The sequence below is a fragment of the Cavenderia fasciculata genome (assembly GCF_000203815.1).
Source record: "Cavenderia fasciculata unplaced genomic scaffold Scf_ET2XIPL01CNAVH-3, whole genome shotgun sequence".
Lineage (NCBI taxonomy): Eukaryota > Evosea > Eumycetozoa > Acytosteliales > Cavenderiaceae > Cavenderia > Cavenderia fasciculata.
In genome coordinates this window covers 1,062,073-1,080,024 of record NW_004457723.1, presented here as the reverse complement: position 1 = coordinate 1,080,024, position 17,952 = coordinate 1,062,073, and the positions used below count along the sequence as shown (strand labels likewise).

The following is a 17,952-nucleotide window of genomic DNA, read 5'->3' as shown; positions in this document are numbered from 1 at the left end:
ATCTTTTGGTTTATACAAATATAAATATCTGTATTGAACAAACTATAAAGTATTCGTTCGTTTGTTTGCTTTTAATTAATTTCATTGCATTTTGAATTCAATTTAAATCGATTTTGTTGAATTTACGACTATATCTTCATTTTATCCACAATATATATACATATTATTTCATTTGTATATATAGAATGAAGAACAAAGCAAGAATAGAGGAAGAAGATGATGATGATGAATACGAATCATTCAATCATGAAGATTTCGAAATGCCGCCATTGGGTCAAGACGCTGATGGTGATGGGTCAATAGACCTCGAAGACCTATACGTAGACTATCGTATATACATTGATGAAGATCATTTGGAAGCAAGTGGTGGTCGACAATTATCAAAACAAAGAGATCAAATACAAGAGTATCTATCTCATACTTTTAAACTCGATCATTATCTATGGCAAAGAGATCCTTTCTTTTTACAATCTAAACAAGATTCAAAACATTTAAATATATCTGGTATGTTATATATATATAAAGTAATACTATATTTATACTAATTGTTTCTTTTTAATTTTAGGTAAACCAATTGAATATTTATATGGTAGAACAAGATTTGGTGATGCAATCGATGATGAATGGTTTATTGTTTATATGTTGTTACGGTTATCTAAACAATTTAATTACTGTACTATCTTTATTAGAGATAATGATGGGGAATTCATGTTGATTGAATCGGCAAAGAGTCTACCTAGATGGATGAAACCAGCGTCGACGGTGAACCGTGTATTTATTCGTGGTGGACACTTGCACGTTATTCCTCAACCGTCGTCTCCCAATGAATTGGAATCACTGCCTTTTAAAATGACTCTACCCATTGCTTTGGATGTGATCAAACATTCGTTGAATCAATACGATACAAAGTGTTCACAAAAGACAATGGATATTTTAAACAAGAGAATGGCAAGATTCGAATCGAGGAAATATTTTGAAAAGGATCAAAATCATATTGCATCGATCGTGGTACCTACTCAAGTTGCCTATGTATTGAAAATGTATCCAGGATTGATCAGTAGTTTGGTCAGTACATTTTGTGAGAGAGATGAAAAGGATATGTTGGCGGCATCGAAAATGACAAGATTCCCAGCACCTACTACAGCCTCTCAAAACATTCAAACCAAAGCTCGATTCACCCGATGTCTCTATGCACAAATCAAACAACAAAAATTCTATCAACCTCGATCCTTTCCTCCACTCCCCAAACCAACTTCACCAATCTATCATCCAACTACACTTGGTATTAAAATTCATTGTTCTTTGGAAATGTTGTATCAGAAATCTTTGGTCAAAAAAAATACTAGTACCATCATACAACTAGACAATAATAATGAAAAATGGAAAGAGTATTTGAAAAGATTGGAATCAACCAATTATTTTGGTGATAATATTCCAACATCTTCTGGATACAAACAAAAATTGGAAAAAGCAAAATTAGAATATCAACAACAACAACAACATCAAACTAAAGAATCAACATCCAATATAGATAATATTTGTGATTTAATAGATGAATGTTTAAAAAATACAAATCAACAAGATTTGATTGATCAAATGGACAAACAATACGGAGAACCAAGTCAAGATAAATGGTTGGATAAAATTCCAAGTAGATTTGAAGATCTATTATCTGAATTTTCAAAATTGGAACAAGAACAACAACAAAAACAACAATCAAAACAATCAACAAAGAATAACAAGGATAATCAACAAAACAATTTTAATAATATGAAAAAACAAGAAGTAGATATGATGAATAATCTATCAAACTCTTTTATGAAAATGATGAATCAAAAATCATCAGTTGATGGTGTAGATTTCAATAATAAGAAAAAGTATGTATATTAAAAAAACAATATTTAAATTGATTGACTGACTGACTATGATCTCTTATTTATTTTTTAGGGATTCAAATACTAGTGTAGAATTTAATCCAAATAAATTCTTATCAACATTGAAAAATGTAGTTGGAATTACAGAGAAATTAGAAATGGAAGATAGTGACTATGACGAAGATTATGATGATGACAGTACCGACGATGGATTATATGATGATATTGGTGATTATGAAGATGAAGATGAACAAGAGGAAGAAGAAGAAGAGGATGATGAAGATGAAATATTATTAGATTATGATAATATTTATCTTGGACATTTAAAAGGAAATAATAATAATACTATCAAAAACAATCAAAATAATAATAATCCATCATCTTTATCAAGTTTAATGAAACAAATGGATTTAGAATTATCACAATCAACGATTGGACAATCATTTGAAAAGGTTAAATACGATGATGATGAAAAGAATCAACAAGATACAACACAAGAAGAGGAGGATATAAACCGACCTGTAGATTTGGATTTCAACTTTGTAAAGAATTTACTCAGTTCTCTAAGTAACCAAAATGGTTTGTCAGGTCCTGCTTCTACTATTCTAAAAGAAATGATTGACAATAAAAATGATAAATGATGATTTTGTTGTACTTATCTTCCCTAGGGTGTTTGGAAACATTGGGAGTACTTTATAATAGTTTTAATACTCAACAATGTATTGAAACAATTATATAGTACTTACACTTTAATCACCAGCATCATAGTACTGAATATGGTTCATTAATTGTATGTACATTGGAACGACACTGATAATACCATATAAACAGTGGCAATGAATATAATACTTAGTACTGCAAGTAAAAAGTATTTTTTGAAATGAAAGGCAATTATACATTTTTTAAAATTTTTTAAGGGAATATCCCTTTAAAGAGATATTGAATTAAGTATTGCAATGAAAATAGTACTAATTCTATGGAAATGTATTAATTGATTAAATTATGCATCTACCAATCTTATTTGGAAGATGGTTCAATCTTTGAAAAATAATTGAGGAGATTGTTTTGTTGTACAGGAACAGCTGCTGCTACCTTTTTTTTGGTCGGCGATTTCAAAGGTGAGGATAATGAATGTGTTATATCTAATTTCTTTGATGCGATTGGTGGTATTGGTTGATTAATATTAATATCATTATTAGTAGTAGTAGTTGTTGTTGTAGTAGAGTTTTGGCAATTATCAGAAGAGGATGAAAGTGGAGTTGGTGGTGGCGTAACATCTTTCATTTTTTCATCATCCTTTGGTGCCTGCTGTTGTGGTAACATTATTAAAGTCGATTCTCCTTTATCACCATTATTATTAATAATAGTATCATCCTGTTGTTGTGGTTGTTGAGGCTGTGGTTGTTTTTCATCATCTTGTTTTGGTTTCTTTGTTCTTGGTTTTCTTGGTTTCTTTTGTGGTGTTTTAACCTCTTCTTTCATTTCTGTATCTACAGTCGTTGATGATGATGATGATGGTTTGTTTGGAATTGAATCATCATCCTTCATTTCTGTATCGCCATTTGGTTGATCCTTATTTTCTTTTGTTTTCCTTGGTTTTCTTTCTTTCTTTTGAATTTCAATGACTGGTACCGTTGAATAGCTTGAATCAACCAATTCCTTTAAATAATTGTCAAACCCTGGTTTAACAGTCCACAGAGTAGTAAACGTACAAGTCTCTTGTATCTTTTCAGTAATTAATTTCTTTTGAATAGTTGGATAATTTTGATTAAATACATTTGTCAATATTTTAATTGACAATTTGTTATTAACATTTACAAACTATAAATGAAAAGGAAAAGTTAACAAAATTGTGAAATATTTAAATTCAATTGTGATACAAACTTGAATCAAAGTTGGAATTGCTTTAGTTGGGAATGATGTCTTTTCTCTTTCTTTCTTTGTTTGTCCATTTTCACCATCAACATCATTTGTTTTTTTGTTGGATGATGATGATGAATCATCATTATTATTATTACTATCATCATTTTTCAATTGACCAAGATTAATTGGGAATTCTAGAATAATTTAAATGTTAAATATTTAATATTAATATTAAATTTGTACATGTATGTATTTATGTATGTTTGTTTGTTTTTTAACATACCAGAAAATATAGGTTGAATTGTAAAAATATTTAATAAATCCTTTTTAATTGGATCTATTTCAGGATGAATTGGATTATTATTTAAATCAATGGTAATGACTAGTTTTTCTTTGATTAATTTTCTTTTCTTTTTGTGTTTTTTTGTTGGTTGTTGTTGATCTTCTTCTTGTTGTTGTTGTTGATCATCATCAATATCACTATCATTATCTACATCATCTTCATCTGCAATCCATTTTTCATCATCATCTGAACCACCCATATCTTCATCAGTCTCTTCGTCTGATTTGATGTCATCACCCTCTTCTTCTTCGCACCATTCATCACCACTGTCATAGTTGTAGTCAAATATCTCTTCATCCTTATTGAATGGTTTACGTCCATTGATCTTTCTAGTTCTACGTGAAAAGGTGCCATAATAGGAAGGTCTGACATTGTCGTGGAACTTTAGCAGCTTGAGGCCACTCAAGTTGCCAATCAAATGCGGAAAGTTGGAAATGGAAGGTGGAAGCGTTGTCAAGACACGTTTCTTGCCCTCATCACCACCAGATCTAGTCTTTATATTCTGTTTGAAATAGGTTGATGGGATAAACTTGCTGGGCAACGGCATCGATTGTTGCATTAAAAGACGGTCAAACTCTTCATGAGACGATGTGTAAGAGGGAACTTGGTAGCGATGGACAACGGTGTGTGGTGGCAATTCGACTGGTTGGATGAAGCTATCGGATTGATACCTAGTCTTGGGTGCATCAGGTGTAATAGTGGCAAAGAAGCTGGTGAGACGAGACTGCTTGTTATCAATGGCAGACTTTTCCTCATCCTTTTTCTTCTTTTCCTCTTCCTTTCGTTTCTTTTCCTCTTCACGTTCTTCATCCTTTTTCTTCTTTTCCTCTTCCTTTCGTTTCTTTTCTTCCTCTTTCTCCTCTTCTTTTCGTTTCTTTTCCTCCTCCTTTTTCTTCTTTTCCTCTTCTCTCTTTTTCTTTTCTTCCTCCTTTTCCTCATCCTTTCGTTTCTTTTCCTCTTCTCTCTTTTTCTTTTCCTCTTCCTTTCGTTTCTTCTCTTCCTCTTTCTCCTCTTCCTTTTTTTTCTTTTCCTCATCCTTTTTCTTCTTTTCCTCTTCCTTGCGTTCCTTTTCTTCATCCTTTTTACGTTTATCTTCTTCCTTTTGTTTTATCTCTTCATCTGTTAATTTCTTTCTCTTTTTTGGTGTTTGTTTAGATGGTGTAGCAATATTTGATGTTGTCGTCGAAGTCGTAGTTGTAGATGTCGTCGTAGTTGTATTTGAATCACCATCTTGATCTTTCATGGTAGTGTCTCCATCTTCCATAGTATCCATGATATGATGTAAATTGATATAATCTATATCTCTTTCTCTACCTCTTATCCTATCTGTTTGTTTGTTTGAGTAACTAACTAATATGCACTATACTCAAAACAACTTCATTCCTTTCCCTCCTTTTTTTTATTTTTTAAAATTTGAAAGCTTTCACCAAAAGATCCAAATTTGATAACATAGTTATCTATCTTACTCATACAAAGAATGGAAGATATAGATAATGATGAAGATGAATTTGATTTAAACTCATACTTGTATCAACCTCAACAACAACATGGATCTTCAACAACAACGACATTTATGACGACTGAAGATGAAGATAATAGTATCAATATTGATGATAACCCTTTTATTGAATTAAGATTCAATCCTCTTAAAGGTCGTTCAATACATGCTAAATCATTCATACCAAGAGGTTCTATTCTATTAAAAGATAAACCTTATATATCTAGTAGGTTATCAAACAATCATACATACACACATTGTAATACTCTTTTGTTTGTTAATTTAATTAACCTTACCCTCTTTCTTCTTTTTTTTTTTGTTTAGTAATTGATAATAAATATAAAAAGAATATTTGTAATGGATGTTTTAAATTCTTTAAACCTTCGAATCAACAAAATGTAAAGAAGTGTCCTGGATGTGGAGAAGTGTACTATTGCGATAGTTTTTGTCAACAACGTTCAAGTTTCCCAGAGACACGTCACGATGAAAGGGAATGTCGTTGGTTACACTACTTTTCAAAGACCTATAAACACCAACTACTCGAAGACGACAAAAACATTGTAATATTAATACTAAGAGTATTGTCAAGAAGAATTAGAGAAAAGAAATCACTTGAATTTATGGATCAATCATCACCGTCATCCAATTCATCTTCATCAACCACAGTTCCATTAACACCAAAAGATATTATTGATTTATGTGATCATATAGATGATTATTTTTCTGTATCTTTAGATATCAATCAAAATAATAACAATACTATTGATAATAATAATGTAACATATACAATTAAAAATGAATTAATTGAAGGTACAATGGTTGGACATGAAACAGAAATGGAAAAGGATGATTATCAAACAAATTGGAAACATGATTTTAGTAAGTTGTTGGCTATTTCTAGAATCATTCAAAATATATTACAACCTTCTCAACATACCTATATCACCAAAATATATAATAGTAGTGGTACGGTTAGTGATGAAACTGAAGGAGGAGCAAGTGATCAACAAGACTCACTTGAATCAGAATCTCAATCTTCGAATCTTGGTAGTCACTCTGACACTGGTATACGAGACGATTATAGAATAGTAACAAGGATTGATTTAAATATACTTAAATTATTGGGAAAGGTAAGAGCCAATTATTTTGGTTTATGGAATTATGACAATGATGTTGGAGGTGAATGTTATTGGGCCGGTGCAGCTGTCTATCTTGGACTGTCACTCTTTAATCATAGTTGTCTTCCCAACTGCTCGACTATTATCCAATCAGAGGATTTTGATAGAGGGTCGTCTGCCAACAACTATGAAAGAATGGCAGTGGTTGCCCCAGACTATATGATTGACAAGGAACTGGGACGTCTCAATCCTCTCACCTTCTACATTGTTGCATTGCGAGACATTCAAGTAGACGAGGAGCTACTCATCACCTACATCCCCTTGGACCAAAAACTAAAGGAACGAAGAAACCAACTAAAGTCACTTTGGCTCTTTGACTGTGACTGTCGTCGTTGTAAAGAGGAATTAGAGATAGGTGGAGACAACCCTGAAATGAATGAATTCCGAATGTATTGTTGTCCCAAACAAGGTGGATGTAATGGAGGTATGTTGGTACCTGACCATATATCATCTACAACTGGATCTTGTAGAGTTTGTAAATTATCTTATCCTTTAACTATTATTTAAATATTAAAGAAAGATGTATAATATTTGTAACAATAAAAAATAACAAAGTATTTATTTATTTGTGTAATTTAAATTAAGATATGATATATATATATTTATATATATATTTGTATTACTTTAATTCTCTTTCTAAAACCTTTTCAATTGAACTATCAATGAATTGATAACCAGCCTTTTGTAGTCTAGTTGGTACGATTGGTTGATCGGCTAAAAAGGTGGCAGATGACATTTCCTTGCCGAGGATGGTGTTTAGGAGTAGTTCGGGTAATGGAAATATGGTTGGACGATTCAACACCTTACCAATGGCACGTGTTAATTCCAAGTTGGTGATTAGTTGTGGACTGGTTGCATTGAATGCACCTGAACATTGATCATTCTCCATCAAGAATCTAACTATATTCTTTACCTCTTTTAAACTGATCCATGGAAAGTATTGATTTCCACTTCCAATTCTACCACCCAAACCAAGTGAGAATGGGAGCTTAACCTGTTGCAAGAACCCTCCATCACTATCCATCACTAAACCCAAACGCATATGTGATACTCTAGTTTTTCCATTATTTCTTAATGGGTCACAACTAGATTCCCATACTTGAACCAAATCTTGAAAGAATCCAGTTCCCTTTGGTGCAGATTCATCAGTTGGTTGTGCCAATTTATCACCATAATATGAACATCCAGATGCACCAATAAATACTAAATATAATATAATATGACATACAAGTTAATCGAATGATATCATAATTATTATTATTATATTAATTAAATACATACCACCAGGAGGATTATCAATCTTGTTTAGAGCATTGGCCAATAGTTCAGTACCCTTTTTTCTACTTTCAAATATTCTCTTTTTCTTATCTTCAGTCCACAGACCGACGATATTCTCACCAGCCAGATGAATGACAACATTGGGAGACACGTCGTTGAGAGTCTTGGTGTCGATTTGGTTGGTAGCAGGATTCCACGATATTTCATTGTCACTCTTTGGTGGTGTTCTCACCATCTTGAATACTTGATGTCCTCTGTTTGCAAATGACTTTGAAATTGACTTGCCCAAGAACCCTGTGGCTCCTGTTACTAATATTCTTTGTCCGCTCATTTTAAAGGTGAATGTGAATGTGTGTGTCTGTTGAGATATATATATATATCTATTTATCTATTGTGATGATGATGATGATGATGACCATTCATTCATTGTAGGGTATAATTTTATTTTATTTTATTTCTAATTTTGGTTATGATATTTTGTGAAGATCTCATCATCATCATCGCCACCATCATCATTACAATAGATAAATGAAGAATAATAATATTATATTATACATATACAACGACATCAATAGGTAACTCTAGCAAAACCATTAACTTTGATATTTAAGAATCAGATTAAGCAGGCTACAGACGTATCAAACATAGACATCTTTTATTGATTGGTCTATGAATATTGGGTGTTGTGGAACCTGATCTTCTCGTCTTAAATTATGATTCTCAAGCAACAAGGTAACATTATACAACCAATTTAAACTATTTACAAGTGATCAATTCTCATGTAGAGCGATTTAATTTTGTATGTGTTCTTTTACGTGCGTTGTACAATTTATTTTATAGGTATCGATCATCTCTGTCAAGAAGTACTTACAAGACCCAGAGGAAGAACATATTATACAAATCAAGATCTTGACCTCTGAATGGTGAATGCACCTTTTGGCATACCAATGACTTGGTGCTTTTCAATCATCACCATCTACCCGCTGTATTACTCACTCTCAACTCCAAAATGTAGGTATTAATTCATTACATTTAGACAATCCCCTATATACATATCTTTTTAAAACTTGATTGTCTATTTGAAATGAATTAATACCTACTGTGTCCTGCCAGCCAGCCTGTTTAAGAATTATTTTTTAAAAAAAAAAAAAAAAGGTATAATATATATTATTTTAATAATTTATCAATTACTGAAGAATTGGTTAAAAGAAAATAGAATAGGATTGGATTAAATTGGATTGGATTGGGATGGATTAATTTTTTCTTTGATGTTTTGATTTGGTGACAGTTTTAGTTTGATTTGGATTTGGTCTTCTTCTGCTAGCTGGAGGATTGGTACCTGGACTATAGGCATTTGGAAGAGTATCAAATAGATCACAGCCTGGATACAAGCCATCGACATCGACCATTGCAAAGTCATTGACATCGATAGAGAGGTACGTTTGGTTTTCAGAATACTGGTCCCAATCCTTGTCAACCTCGAGTCCGATGTTGGGGTCACCATTGACAACAAAGTTGGCAAAGTAGTTGTTCATTTGGACCGACATTTCAATTTCACCTGGACTGGCGTAAAAGCCCATTTTTTCGTATGTGTTGAAAAGGTATGGAAGGTCCTCTCCGTGGCATACCTTTTGTTCGCATGGGTATATGCGTGGTGCCTCCTTGAGATGCTTGTAGTGGTAGGCATAGACTGGGTGATCCGAGTTGATGGCCAAGTCACGCAAGATACGACGTGTGGGACAGGCAAACAAGTAGTCGTTGGTGAGTGTGGTGATGACTGGACGGTTGTCGGCCCACACAGGACCTGGATAGATGGCTCGGACTGCTATAGCATTACCCGGAAATATTTGAACTGTGGCCAACTGGTACTCGAGGTTACTGAGTGTACGATTGAGACCAAGGTAGATAAAGAGCTGTGTCTCATCTCTGACATGGCCAATGATGACTGGAACGTCGTTGTAGTTGGTCGTGTTAAAGATGCTGATTGGTTGCATCATAAAGGTTTGGTCGTCGAGGACTGGAGAAAATGGAGTGAACGAGTTGAGCAGGTCGGTGGGGTCAACGCCGGAGACGGCAAGTTGAGCGGTCAAAACATCGCTAGCATCATAGGAACGGAGACAGGCGAGTGATTGGTCTGGGCACCCCAACTTTTGAGCAAACTTGAGTCCCTTTTTCAAGGCGTCTGCTTGTGGCTTGAATCCAAGCGTCGTAGGAGACGACATGATGATGGCCTTGTGGAAGAGGTTGGATGATAATGGCGAGGCAAGATGAGCGGCGACAGACAAACCACCAGCAGACTGACCCAAAAGAGTAACTCTGTCGGGATCACCTCCAAACACATGAATATTGTCGCGCACCCAATGCAGTGCCTTGACCTGATCGACGAATCCAAAATTACCAGATGTCGAAGGAGTGGCTAGGAAACCAAGTGCACCCAAACGATAGTTGATCACAACCACAATGATACCAGATGAATTGGCCATATACGAGGCGTCATAGAGTGGGACTGATCCCGAACCAACCTGGAATGCACCACCTGGAGTGTTTACAAGTACTGGACGTGGAGCTTCATTGATTTTAAGATAGGAATTGGCTGGGGTGAATACATCGAGGTACAAGCAATCCTCAGAGTATTCAGTTGGACATGCTCCCAATGGTAAATTACAATTTTGAACACATCCCTTTGATGGAGTAAGACAATCTCTAACCTCTGTCCAAACAGGTACATCTACTGGATCATTAAATCTTAAATGATCAACTGGTGGTGATGCATATGGAATCTAAAAAAAAACAAAAAAAAAAAAAACAATAATAATTAGAATAATTGATTCAAATGATGAGAGATGTCTAGTTAAGATATATTTATAAATAATACATACACCATAAAATGCACGATGAGTAGGAGCGACAACACCACGAATTGGACCATCAGTAGTAACTACGATATCACCAGCCGACTTTTTTCTTCGATTGTCAAATTTACTTGTAGCATTTGCCACCAGACATGTTATTAATAGTAATACTATTATAAATTTCATATTATTATTATTATTATTATTGTATTATAGTATTGATACCAATAATTATTTGTTATTATATTGTTGTTTTAGATTAGATTGTTGATTGTTGATTGATTGAAGTTGATGATTTGAAACTTTGGAATGGTCCATTATTTATAGTTTTGGTCTACAACATTTTTGATGAATATTATCCACAATTTAAAATTAAAGAAAGAATCTGTGTAGATATGCCAATCTACAATGTGCCAAATCTATTATTGGTATCATTGACTGCTAGATGCATCTATTGATTACTTGGACAGCAATCAGATAGAATAATAACAATAACTTGTGTTGTCAACAATGATTGAATGTCATCCTACAATACAATCCAATCCAATCCAATTAATCTATCAACCAATCTGATTTGAACATATGACCAAATACTTTAAAGGAACCATTCACTCATTACCAACTCTGTGAAACGTTGCAATTGTTGTCACGTGATGTTCATGAACATATACACATATGAACATCTATTCTTTTCACATCCCCTCTCCTCTTATAAAAGAGTTTGAAACAGTGTGTGTGTGTGGAAATGATATGACATTTGATGGTATAGTGTCTAATTTACAAGGATATATAAAAAAAACACAAGTCTATTTTATTTTGTTGTTGTTGTTGTTGTGGATGACAATGTGATGGATGACATTATAATTATTATAAGTTGTGTTGCGGCTGATGGTTGTCCAAACTACATATTTTGTTGTAATGCTTGGTTGTGTAAATAAAAGAGATCAAGATAAAATGAATAGAAGTATGACCTCATGATTCACACAAAACCCATGTTGCAATTTTTTTAAAACTGATAATAATAATGGACAACGGGTCCTATCAATCACACAATGCATGCATACATGTGATTGAAAGGATAGATGTACAAGTACAAACATGATTTATTTATTTATTTATTTATTTTGGTGGAACTGGAGTAGCAGCAACAACAACTGGTGGAACAGCTTGAGCAACTCTTGGTGGATTTGGTTGAATATTCCTTGATTTCATGTAACCCAAAAGTTGACCTGGTATTTCTTTGAGTGTTTCATTCGCCAAGAGCATAAAGTCTTTGTCTTTGTATTGATTGAAAGCGACAAATTGGACGATATCTCTTTCGGCTCTGGCTTTGGAGGGGGCAATGAGAACACCATTGTCGCCATCCAATACATTCATGTTGTCAAAGTTGGCATTACCAACACCGACAATGACGATAGACATGGGCAAGGTGGAAGCCTTGACAATCGACTCGATTGTGTTTTCCATGTCACAAATCTCACCGTCGGTGATGATCAAGAGAATGGTGTACTTTTGTGCACCACCACCAGCAGCAAACGAAGCAGCTGCATTAATGATAGGTGCAAAGTAAGTTGGACCCGAGAAATCGACACGTGTGATGTTTTGGTAGTAAGTGTCGAGTACACCTGGCACACCGAGTGCATTTGGATTATCAGTGAGTGACATTGGGAAGCAATGGTTGACACGACCGACACCAGGAACAGTGGCACCAAACCCATAGACTGGGATGATACCATCGGCGTCGTATGGACCCAACACATTACCAACACTGACGATTGCCTTGGCATACTCGTTTGGTTCGGTTGGATGTTTGTAATGGAGCGAACCTGCAAACGAGGGGTCACCATTCGATCCAGTGCAATCAATAGCAATCATCAAACTAATCTCACAACCACCGATGAGGTAGTCCAAGAATGTATAGTCTTTGCATTGTTGCACATTGTGAAAGTGTACAACTCCACTGTTTTTGTAGCTACTCTTCTTTTCCTTTTTCTTGGGGTTGATCACATCAAAGTCCTTCTTGCCAGCAAGTAACTCGGCAGTGGTTGTGTTGAACGAGCCGATAAAGTCGTGTTTTCCAACAGAATCCCAATCATAAAATTCAAATTGGATAGGTCTGTTGAGATCGCCACCACACAATTCCTCCAACTTTAACATCACCTCTCTAAACTCTGGATCCAATGTATTCTTGTGTGTTTCACTTGTATAAACTGTTTGATATCCAGTTCCAGAATATTTTCCAAGTACAAAGTATGGATCTAAATAAAAATACAAATAAATATTAGTACATATATATTAATATATATATATATATATATATAACTATCTTTTGTGTTGTGTTTGACATACCAGATTTACCAAAAAGATCCTTTTTATCAAAATGCTTACCACCAAATCTAAACTTAATGTTTAAACCAGTAGCTCTAATTTCTTCGGCAACAATTTGAATAGTACCAGCAAAACTGTTAGACTTTGATTTAAGGTCTTTGATAAGAGTACATCCTGGTTTTGAGATGATTTCACCCAAAGTAGTATCCAATTCACCAATAAAATCTTGTTTCTTTAAATCATATGTATGATCATTATCAACATCAATTACAACAATTTTTCTTTTAATTAAAATTAAATTAAATTATTAGTATAAAGTGTTTGTTATTTATGTATCATTATATGTTTCATCAATCATACAAATTTTGAATATCTTCGAAAAAGTAATCAACATTGACAACCTTTCTAAAGATTGGATTAAGATTATTTTGAATCTTTTCAGTTCTATCTAATAAATCCCAAACCTTTGATCCTCTTTGTTGATGATAGATATAGATCTGTGGATCACTTTTAGAGAATGTATCTAAATTGGTCAGTTTAGTACATTGAAATCTAAGTTCTACCTTTGAAGTTGGGTGTTGTACAACTTGCATATCTCTATCTATATATATATAATACAAATTAATAATAATACAATAATGAATAAGTCGAGACTTAGCGGTTAAATAATAAAGTAGAAGCTTGATTGCTGTGAAGGTTGATGAAAACAAATTATTTTTAAAAAAAATCTTGATCGCCCAACAGATCAAAGAAAAGAACCATATTAAAGTCTCAAAACGTGGACCTGTCGGTGCATATATGCGTGATATCATTGTTTTTTTTGGTTCAACCTATTTCTTACCTGTTTTCCAAGATATTCTTATTGTGCATTATTATTAATTAATTTCTATTTCTAAAAGATATTATTATTATTATTTATTTTTAATAATTTAATTTAAATAGACGAACAGAATTATCTGTACTACATGTAACTAGTTGAATTGAATTATTATTATTATTATTATTTTTATCATCTTCTTGTTTCTTATTTAAACGCCATCTAATTCTTCTAACATCTGAAATATGTGATTGATTTGAATCAATAGTATGAATCTTTTTCCATGGATCGGTAGAGGTGATGGTCTTTGGACCACTCCAAATCGTTATATGACCCTCTTCCTCACCGACGGCCAATATGTAATTTTCTGGATCAACGTCTGGTGCAAACTCTACTGCTGTGACACCAGATGTAAAGGTTGGTAATGTTGCAATTGCCTTCCAATTCTCTTGTTCAACTGTTGATGATGACGATGATTCGGATTGGTTTGCCCAAATCTTGATGATTTTATCACGTGAACCTGTTGCAAATAACTTGTCATCGTAGGACCATGAACAACCCCATACGATACGACCGTGGGACTTTGGTAATGCGGCAACACGGACATATGGGTTGGTTTCATCAGAAGTGCGACGCCACAACGACCACATACGATCACGTGACACGCCGAGTAGGTATCGGTTGTCGTGTGAAAAGGCGAGTTGGACGACGGTCAGTTGGTGTCCCTTGAGGTTGGCAACCTCACGCCAGTTGGCAACACTCCAAATACGGACGGTTGCTTGGTCGGATGAAGAGGCACGACAGGTGGATGCTATGTACTTGCCGTCGTAGCTGGCGGCGACTGCGATGATCTCGTTTCCGTGTCCGTAGAGTTTCTGGACTTCTGGCCAGAGCGAGCTTTGTAACAGATGCTCTTCGAATGGTGGTGTGGCGAGCACAGCTGGGTTGAATGGGACGGGATCTTCGAAACCACCTTCTCCCAATCCTTCATTGTCCTCGGCCATTGTGGCGGCGATCATCATTTCTTGTCCGTCAGTCGTACCGTCCTGTTGTGCGGTGGTAAAGAATGGCTTGTTGGAGAGACCAAGAGATGGCTGGTTGGCAGCAGCCGGACGCATCTGTCCGTCATCCTCATAGACGACACCCGAGATGTTGGACAATGTATCGATAAAGTTTTGTGAGCCCAAAAACACACGCAAGATCTTTTCTTCGGCACCCGACACGATGGCGTGGTTCTTGCCGTGGATAAAGGTGAAGCATTCAAGATCGTATCCGTGGATTTGTGGACGTGCAATCTCGAACCATCCCTTTACACGATCCTGGTTTTGTGATGAATCCCACTGACTGTACAAACGCAACGTACGGTCGGTTGAGCAAGAGATAAAGTAGTTGTAATCAGGTGCCCACATGAGATCTTGGACAGGACCAAAATGACCCGATGTGATAATCTCTGGTCTCCACACTGCTCTGCTTGAGTTGTTATTGTTATGATTTTCATTTCCCCAAAGATGGAATGCACCATTGTATCCGTGTGATAAGAGGTACTCTCCAGTTGGTGAAAAGACGGCGCCATAGAGACCGAGGATGTTGCCACCCATGTCTCCGATACGCACCTCGTCCATCCACACACCACTCTTTGGGTCGGGACGCCAGACAATCATAGTCTTGTCCATCGACGACGACACCAAACACATCTCTTGCGTACCATCCTGTTTGTTGTTGACGGGATACCACGAGACGCTGTACACCCAGTCTTCGTGACCCGACATGACCGACTCTAACAAGACAATCACCTTGACCTTGGTCGTCTCGGTCTCGCTAACATTGAATATATGTCCCTTTGAAGACAATGACTTGACACCAGTAATCGATGAACTCTTTAACGAATCTATCAATGTGTTGGTATCGATACCTTCATCCTCTTCCCCATCCTCCTGCTCCTGTTGTTTGGCAGGTTGATCAATCTTTTGTGAAACTTTCCATAATCTAATCTTGTTGTCTTGAGATGAAGATGCGAGGAACAACTCGTCGGTTTGTGGGATATATCTAAATTTGAGACATCTAATCCAATCTTGATGACCTTGCAATGAAACAACCTTTCTAAACAAGATTGTACCCTCCTTTCTAAAGTCTTGTACGTATAGATGTATTTTTGATTCGACGCCACCCAACACTAGGATAGCGGTATTGGTGCCAGGGATGAAACCAAGACTTGAACATGTCATCATACGAGGTTTAAACTCTATCGATTGAATCAATGCAAACACACTATCAACACCAGCATCTCTCTTCCAAATATTTACTGTATTGTCTGTCGATGTCGAACACAACAACAATGATCCATCTCTATCATTTCTAACAATTGAACATGATGTTACACTATCACTATGTCCTTTTAATGTTTCTTTAATAGAAAATAAAGTATTATTATTATTTTCATTCTAAAATAGAAAATAAATGAATGTTAATATATATATCTCATATCTATCCTATCTGATATATTCATACTCTTTTCCAAATGATAATAGTATGATCAGATGATACTGAAACCAATTCATTCTCTTCATTGTTGAATTGCTTTGTTTCGGTGTTACGAGTACAATTTGGGATCCATTGTACATGATTGACTCTATCTTTATGACCTGGTAGTGTTGCAAGCACCTTTGGAATGCTTGGTGACAACAATGCAATAAAGTTGTGAGCTCCATAGGCAACGAGTCCATTGTTACCCCAACTTATCGAATCGCCTATACAATTACATCCAATACTAATAAAATCTAATTCTGATTTTATATCTTCTTTCATCCTCCCTATCTCTATCTCTATCTATCTATCTGAGTGCAAGTAATATAAAAGATATGAAGAAACAAACAATCAGTCGCCCGAAACTTGAAAGAGTACTTATTTCATTGTTTTTTTATTATTTTATTTTTTTTAATAAAAAACAAAGAAACAAGTCTTTCAGTACCTCACTCTGATCACAAGTATATATCTACATAAATGTATATGTCTATAATATTTACAAGTTGGGAACGATGTTGGCCTGTTATTATTATTATTATCTTAAAAATATCAATATTATTCAATTTCTTCTCCTAATTCATTTATTTAAAAAATTGCATACACCATAGAATGTTGGTATAAGAATAAATCTAGAGACTCTACTTCTCTACTGCTTCTCTCTATTTTATAAATTAAATTATATTCTTTTTAAAAGTAACTTCAATCTATCTATCTCTATCTCCTTTTGTTAAACATATTAATATGAGACGAGGGGAACCCAAAGATTGCCCAGGGACAATCGAATCATATTAATAATAAGCTCCTACAACTAGTCGTGTCGATCAAATACTGCCTACGCCTATTTATAATATTAAATATAATTATATCTTTTCCTAAACCGACTCAACAACCAACATCATCATCAAACAGGTTTGGTGATTTGGGGAATGTAGATTAGAGAGTGGTCGAGGACTGGTAACAACTTCGACTGAAGAATCCTTGTTGAGACGATGCGGTTGTGCACGCCCAGGTTTTAGAAAAAGAAAATTTCTTCCTTTTCGATTTTTTTTGCTTGGAGGATGAGTGCATTCATTCATAGAGGCTGTTGTTCTTTTTTTATTGTTATTGTTGTTTTTTGTTGTATTATTATTATTATATTATATAAATTATTTACCTTTTTTATATTATTTAGATAGTTAATACAGTGGTATGTCTCACTCTGCGATATATATACAAAGTCAAACCAAAACAGAGAGAAAGAAAAAGAAACAATCGTTGAAACCGAATCAAACGAAGATATTATTATCACACACCAACACTATCAAGAGAATAGATACTTGAATGGATGATCAAAGACAAAAAGAATAACCAAGAGAGATAGATTATGATCATATTATCAACTATTTAATCATATTATGC

The 17,952-nt window shown here is 34.7% G+C and overlaps 7 protein-coding genes across 7 annotated transcripts; 2 read left to right on the top strand and 5 right to left on the bottom strand.

Annotated features, from left to right (window-relative positions):
- Positions 1–185: 185 nt before the first annotated feature.
- On the top strand, positions 186–2,515 carry ecd (SGT1 protein; the record flags this gene model as incomplete). Its single annotated transcript, XM_004367072.1, has 3 exons — positions 186–504; positions 566–1,877; positions 1,948–2,515. The coding sequence occupies 3 exons, from the start codon at positions 186–188 to the stop codon at positions 2,513–2,515; spliced, it is 2,199 nt and encodes a 732-aa protein (XP_004367129.1).
- Positions 2,516–2,891: 376 nt separating this feature from the next.
- DFA_07265 (uncharacterized protein) lies at positions 2,892–5,353 on the bottom strand (the record flags this gene model as incomplete). Its single annotated transcript, XM_004367071.1, has 3 exons — positions 2,892–3,695; positions 3,759–3,931; positions 4,021–5,353. 3 exons carry the CDS (start codon positions 5,351–5,353, stop codon positions 2,892–2,894), a joined length of 2,310 nt encoding a protein of 769 aa, XP_004367128.1.
- Positions 5,354–5,557: 204 nt separating this feature from the next.
- Positions 5,558–7,263, top strand: DFA_07264 (uncharacterized protein; the record flags this gene model as incomplete). The annotated part of the gene is made up of 2 exons (XM_004367070.1): positions 5,558–5,804; positions 5,903–7,263. The coding sequence occupies 2 exons, from the start codon at positions 5,558–5,560 to the stop codon at positions 7,261–7,263; spliced, it is 1,608 nt and encodes a 535-aa protein (XP_004367127.1).
- Positions 7,264–7,375: 112 nt separating this feature from the next.
- Positions 7,376–8,365, bottom strand: DFA_07263 (uncharacterized protein; the record flags this gene model as incomplete). Its single annotated transcript, XM_004367069.1, has 2 exons — positions 7,376–7,959; positions 8,038–8,365. The coding sequence occupies 2 exons, from the start codon at positions 8,363–8,365 to the stop codon at positions 7,376–7,378; spliced, it is 912 nt and encodes a 303-aa protein (XP_004367126.1).
- A 922-nt stretch (positions 8,366–9,287) lies between these two features.
- DFA_07262 (cAMP-regulated D2 protein precursor) lies at positions 9,288–11,072 on the bottom strand (the record flags this gene model as incomplete). The annotated part of the gene is made up of 2 exons (XM_004367068.1): positions 9,288–10,814; positions 10,914–11,072. The coding sequence occupies 2 exons, from the start codon at positions 11,070–11,072 to the stop codon at positions 9,288–9,290; spliced, it is 1,686 nt and encodes a 561-aa protein (XP_004367125.1).
- A 933-nt stretch (positions 11,073–12,005) lies between these two features.
- On the bottom strand, positions 12,006–14,084 carry cpnC (phospholipid-binding protein; the record flags this gene model as incomplete). The annotated part of the gene is made up of 4 exons (XM_004367067.1): positions 12,006–13,144; positions 13,236–13,495; positions 13,575–13,811; positions 14,056–14,084. The coding sequence occupies 4 exons, from the start codon at positions 14,082–14,084 to the stop codon at positions 12,006–12,008; spliced, it is 1,665 nt and encodes a 554-aa protein (XP_004367124.1).
- A 51-nt stretch (positions 14,085–14,135) lies between these two features.
- On the bottom strand, positions 14,136–17,925 carry elp2 (WD-40 repeat-containing protein; the record flags this gene model as incomplete). Its single annotated transcript, XM_004367066.1, has 4 exons — positions 14,136–16,472; positions 16,540–16,778; positions 17,055–17,093; positions 17,871–17,925. The coding sequence occupies 4 exons, from the start codon at positions 17,923–17,925 to the stop codon at positions 14,136–14,138; spliced, it is 2,670 nt and encodes an 889-aa protein (XP_004367123.1).
- Between the last annotated feature and the right edge of the window lie 27 nt (positions 17,926–17,952).